The following is a 5,955-nucleotide window of genomic DNA, read 5'->3' as shown; positions in this document are numbered from 1 at the left end:
ACCTTATATATGAGCACCTCAAAGTCGACGGGGACGTCCTCTCCCAGTGAAGACGCATCACCGAAAATCTTAAAATAAGGGCCGGGATATCACTTTTCCTACTAACCATCCAACCACGGGTTGGTTCACTAGTACGGCCAATCAAGTCCGTTACTTTTTTCCTTTTCCAATCCTGATGATGCATTGCATAACCACACTACAAAATCGAAAAAACATAATTATTTGAAATTGCATTGTTTACTAGTTCAACACCTACATCCAAATTAATTTAACAGAGGTGCCACTTATCTATGGCATGTTTATGACCAGCTAACGGGGAAAAATCAGTTACATCATGAGAAAACAGGTAGTACAACCCAACAATGTGACGAGTCGGTACCACTTCAAAAAAAAGAACACCTTGACCTTGGTGCACTATCTCAATACGCCCGGGAACTAACTACCCCTATCAGCTTCGGAAGAAGTACAACCCACAAGGACTTCAACGGTCTACAAGCCACTTTCACATCTGCAAGAACTTTTCACCTGCCGCTTTTTTTTCCTGATTTGGCGTCAAATACTCACGGCGCTTGACTGGGGCAGAGCTCGGCAGCTCGCTCACTGTTGTCTGCACAGACAGCACCACAGTCCAGCCCAAGGCTTTGAGGCCTTCGCGGAAACAACATCCAGAAATGACAAATGCTGGAGCTAACTGATCCGGCTGCTATCGGCCTACCCGCCGCCTCTTCCTCTCCTGCTCACGCCTCTCTTCTTCCTCGAGCAGGCGGAGCTCCTCTTCGTCCTCCTGCCTTGCAATCCTCGCGCTGACGAAGCAAGCAAACAACAGAGCAAGGTCAATAAGATGCAAACTATTCAGCAATTTGAGTGATTACTACTATCGGTCATCCAGTTCCATTTTCTGGAACGAGTTCTAAACATCCATCTCGTTCAAGTGTGTCGTGCGACACACTTTACTGAGTACTCCCCTTCCGTCCCGAATTACTTGTCGCAGAAATGGATGTATCTAGACGTATTTTTAGTTCTATACATCTATTTCTATCCATTTCTTCGACAAGTAATCAGGGCGGAGGGAGTATATAATTATACTAGGAGAGTAGACTAAAAGTAACCAACGAAGGGAACATATTTTGCCGACTAATATGCTGATTTCTTTTTGCCACAGATTTTCTTCACAGTGTAATGTGGACAAGACACCATCAGTCCATGACTAATCCAGAAATTGTGCATATTTCTCAAATGATCTCTATTTGTTTTCAGCTTCTACAATCTTGCAACAGGACAAAATATAAATATATAAGAAAAATGCATTATGTGAAGAACATGGATACCTTCTTTTCTCTTCCATCTCTATAGTAGCAAAATCTGCTTCCATGTCACTATCATCATCATCTCTGCCTGCATATTTACTAGGGTCATACCTGCACCGGAAATCCAGACTTGTAAGAGTTTTCTTCTTTTCAAAGCAATATAACATATAATCTTATTTCGTGTCATACAATTAAATCAAATAACCTTGTTATAAAAAAGCCACTAAGGCAATATGTAACATATAAAAAAGCCAAGGTGAAATTTCAACAGGTATTGCAATCGGTGTAGCCAGTCCATGATCCATGTTAAGTAAATTATCCAAACACTAGTAGAGTAGACACTGACGCTCCGAAGACACAAACCCAGCTTGTATACCAAATCTATACACAGACGGAACATATTATCGAACATTTTAACCAGGATAACTGATAATATGCCCAGAAAAAGCACAGGATAAAAATTTACCTGAACATACTCCTGATCATAGCCATGGGGTCATCCTCATCTTCAATGTCGTCATCAAACCTTCGTTTCCCCAATTGCTTTTTCTTTGCACGATCATCACGTCCATTGGCAGATACTTGTCGAGATGGCTACATGAGCACACAAACACAATGAAGAAACAAACTTAGCGCAACAATATCATTACAAATCATCACACTCTAAACATGAAAATGTATGCACATGGCATAACACCAAAAGAAAAACCAACAGACAATTGCTTCACCAGTACTACTTTTTTGACAAATGAACAGCTTGACAGAATATTACCATAGGTTTCGAGGGAGTCCTTACCTGCCTTTCGGATGGTTTTACTCGATCATTTGCTTGGACTCTTCTTTGCTCAGGATAATGACCTTGCGAGGAAAGAGGGCTTTGCCGTTGCAACATCTGCTGCGGCCTGTTGCTCTGTGGCAGCTGTCTTTGGCTTTGTGAGGTTTGCAACTGTGAAGATTGCTGTGGTCTCTGTCTCTGTAGTGATTGTTGCGGTCTCTGACTCTGCGATGATTGTGGTCTCTGACTCTGCGATGACTGCAATGGCCTCTCACGCTGTGACGACTGCAGTTGCCTCTGGCTATGCGAGGACTGCACTGGCCTCTGGCTCTGTGACTGCAGTGGCCTCTGGCTCTGCGATGACAGCTGTGGCCTCTGGCTCTGCGAGGACTGCTGTGGCCTCTGGCTCTGCGACAACTGCTGTGGCCTCTGGCTCTGCGACGACTGTTGTGGTCTCTGGCTCTGCGATGACTGCTGCGGCCTCTGGCCATAGGAGGCTGATTGCATCCTCTGACTTTGTGAGGGCTGTGGTCGACCATTAGGTAACACAGGTTGCTTTCTAGCTAAATGATCCTTTCTAAGAGATTGTTCATTCACTTCCTTCATAGAAGGCTTATTTGCTATCTGACCCTTGCTTGGAAACTTTTGGCTTGCAGCTTTGCTTCCAGTGGCCTGGCTGGACCCATTTCTAACAACACTATGCATCCTTCCATTGTCAACAGCTCTTTCCCTACTTGGGAGCATCTCCTTTCCCTTGGATTCAAACTTACTTTCCGGGCGTCTTTGTGTGGACAATGTGTTGTTGTTCAACACATGACCATTTGGCAATCTGGCAGGCTGACTTGTTGGTGCCCTACTCTTCGCTGCAGAATGCATCATCTCACGATCTTTTGACACAAAAAAACCAACCATCAGCACTCTCCACTAAACAAGAAAGACGAAGTTTCGCAATAGAAGTTCAAACTCACCGGACTTTTGGGTCAAGGAAGGCCTAGCTGCAGGTTTTTCCCTTGGAGGAGATGGAATGTCAGCATCATCCGAAAGTAGAAATGAATAGTCCCGATTATCCTTAAGTGCCTCAGCTTTCTTTTTTGCCTGCATTGCAGCTGCTATTTTGTGACTGCACTGGCCAACGTTTAATAAAGCAAAGAAATGAACAATGTAAAGAAGAAAATATCCCTTGTACCTCATTAACAATCTTTTGCTTCTGGTGAAATCCATTTGTTTTAGCTTGCACTTGCACTCTCGAAGATGATGGGATGTCCTTCTGCATATACATTACCTGCAATTAGTAAGGAATGGATCAACAATAATCAGAATGAGATGTAATGCCACATACTCCAGGAGGTCTTCGTTCTCTGGGCACTGTGTTCTGTATCTCTTTCATTGACTTCCTTTCTTCAATCACACGCTGGGAAATCACCGGCTTGGAGGGCCCAAAGAAGGAGCCAAAACTACACGAGTGAAATACATGAAAATTTATTCCCCATCACCATACTAAGACCAGTAAGACGAAATGTTGAGTTTGAGTGGACAACAATATTCCAAGAAAGGATAGCATGACAATCTATTTAGTATGATAACTTCGCAGTTCCAATACCAATTATCAACATATAAACTTAACACGCTAAAGATCCTGATAGAAGGTACTCCTTCTGTTCTAAATATAAGCCCTTTTAGAGATTTCAATACAGAGTACATACAGATGTATATAGACATATTTTAGAATGTAGATTCACTCATTTTGCTCCATATGTAGTCCATATTGGAATCTCTAAAAGGTCTTATATTTAGAAACGGAGGGAGTATATGAGAAGGTATCATTGTCCGACTATCTTCCTCTGAGGATTGTATTTTTCTACACTATACAGGTTCCTGGAGGATAACCAAACAAAATGCTGGACAAAGTGTAGAAGAGGCACATTGAAATTCAGAGACACTTACTTGGGTGGGGGTGGTCTTCTATCATGCGAGGAAGATGAGCGACCAGCTGTGCTAGCACTAGCACCCTGTGCCTTCCGCCTAATCTGCTCCTTCAATCGTTCTCTAATTTGAAGGAACTCCTGCTGACCCTCTGGTGGCTCTTCGTCCTCCTCAGGAGCTCCTGCGCCTTCCTCCTCGTACTCATCTTCATCATAGTACTCGTCCTCATACTCATCCTCCACTGCCCGATGATAACCCTTTTACGATGATGAGCAAAAGAAATGCACTGTCAGTCTTACCACAAATGAAATGGCTCAAGAAAGGTTCAGGTACCATCCTTTTCAAATGAATTAACCCTACATGTTCATGGTCATAACAGAATATCGAGCAAACCATGATTCCAGCTGCTTCTACGGATGATAGATGCAGAAACAATGGGCTTAGAAGCTTAAATTAATTAGTCTCATATATAGGGAAAGAACTGCACTGTCAGTCTATCACAGATGAAATGGCTGTAGTTCCTCGATTCTCAAATGAATTAAGCATACATGTTCATGATCATAACAGAATATCCAGCAAACTATGATTCCAGCTGCTTCTACAGATGATAGATACAGAAACAGTAGTACTAAAATGGAGTTAGAAGCTTGGATTATTACATTGGTCTCATACTCGTAGCGGCTCATTTGCGCCAGTGATCCCGTTGCGTCCGCGTCGCAGCTCCTGAATCAAAGTCAGCAATCCTCATGAGTTTCCAACACGACGCCATGAATATTTTCACAGAGTGTTGAAGTTTTTAGCTAAAGAAAGCATCGAGCCGGGACCAGAGCGCCCAAATACGCTCCAGGAAAGCAGCAATCGGCCCCCGAAATCCCGCTGTCGAGGGCCCAAACGACGTGGCCTACAGCTAATCGCGCGAGCCCCACCCCGAAACGCGAATAAACGAGCGGCCCCGTCTAGGGTTTCCGCAGGCAGGAAAACGCAAATCTGGGACGCCGCCGCCGCCGCGGAAAACGACACTCCCCGTCGAACCGGCCCAAATTCGCGCCGTCGGGCACGGGTGCTCACCTCGGCGCGCGGAGAATCGCCTCTTCCGGGGCCGGCGGGGGGCTGCGCGGGGCGGGTTCGTCCCGGCGAGATTCCGCGCGACCGCGGCTGGATCAGAGGGCGGGAGCCGCAGGAAAAGTCGTCGCGGGAGGCCGCGGGGCGGAGGGCGAGCGCGGGGCCGACGGGAGCCGGTCGGGGCCCGGCTCGCGGTCGCGGGCCGCGGGCGGGAGGCCGGCGGGGAGGAGGAGTCGCCGGCGCGGGGGCACGGGAGGGGAAGCGGAGGGAGGCTTTAGGGGCTGCTTCGTTGGGTCGGGAATGTGGAGCAGCGAGGCCGCGAGAGGGGAATCGGGTCGAAGGCCTGGCAGTTTATAAATAGGCGTGTGCGTGCGTTTCCGCGAGGTAAGAAACTGACATGACATGACGTCTTGCCCGGGGCTGGCCTGGATAGATGTCTCTGGAAAGAGTCTGTGGGTCGGGTGGGCCTTCCTCTCTTCTTTGAGAGAGTGGCCGCCTGTACGACGACCGCCGCCGATATGGTGTTGCAGGCCCATTTTTCTTTCTTCTTTTGCCGCCAAGTGCTCTCCCAGCCCCCAGGTGATTATGCCCTTAACCAACATGTGCTTTCCGTTTGCTTCGGTGGAACACCTAACAGCGGCCAAATCTGATCACTGCCCTATATTATTACAAACGGATCTTGTGGAATCGAGTGTGAGAGCAAAGCAGAAGCAGTTCCGGTATGAATGCATGTGGGAGCGTGACCCTAGCTTTGGGAATGTGGTAACCGAAGCTTGGAACATTTCTGGAAAGGCTAATACTGTCGCAGCTCTGTCCGAGAAACTTGCTCATGTGGCTGGTACGCTGCGACAATGGGGCCGAACCACCTTTTGTGCGGTTCGAACTGAG

The 5,955-nt window shown here is 46.8% G+C and overlaps 1 protein-coding gene across 1 annotated transcript; it reads right to left on the bottom strand.

Moving 5' to 3' along the window:
* Positions 1–215: 215 nt before the first annotated feature.
* Positions 216–5,257, bottom strand: LOC119321929 (putative mediator of RNA polymerase II transcription subunit 12). Its single transcript, XM_037595437.1, has 10 exons — positions 5,074–5,257; positions 4,665–4,728; positions 4,027–4,262; positions 3,422–3,536; positions 3,269–3,349; positions 3,051–3,177; positions 2,104–2,969; positions 1,774–1,901; positions 1,329–1,418; positions 216–803 (listed from the first exon to the last, which is right to left on the bottom strand). Exons 2-10 carry the CDS (start codon positions 4,689–4,691, stop codon positions 704–706), a joined length of 1,770 nt encoding a protein of 589 aa, XP_037451334.1. The 5' UTR covers positions 4,692–4,728; positions 5,074–5,257; the 3' UTR covers positions 216–703.
* Between the last annotated feature and the right edge of the window lie 698 nt (positions 5,258–5,955).

The sequence above is a fragment of the Triticum dicoccoides genome, chromosome 6B (genome assembly GCF_002162155.2).
Source record: "Triticum dicoccoides isolate Atlit2015 ecotype Zavitan chromosome 6B, WEW_v2.0, whole genome shotgun sequence".
NCBI lineage: Eukaryota > Viridiplantae > Streptophyta > Magnoliopsida > Poales > Poaceae > Triticum > Triticum dicoccoides.
This window is presented reverse-complemented; position numbering and strand designations above follow the sequence as displayed.

What these genes read in the sequence shown, in the direction of transcription:
- LOC119321929 (XM_037595437.1), bottom strand. Translation starts at nt 4,691, where the DNA reads ATGAGCCGCTACGAGTATGAGACCAAT. An exon ending in GCTACGAGTATGAGACCAAT is followed by an intron (nt 4,263 to 4,664) that starts GTAATAATCCAA and finishes TCATCGTAAAAG; the next exon opens with GGTTATCATCGGGCAGTGGA. An exon ending in AGCAAAAGATTGTTAATGAG is followed by an intron (nt 3,178 to 3,268) that starts GTACAAGGGATA and finishes GCTGCAATGCAG; the next exon opens with GCAAAAAAGAAAGCTGAGGC.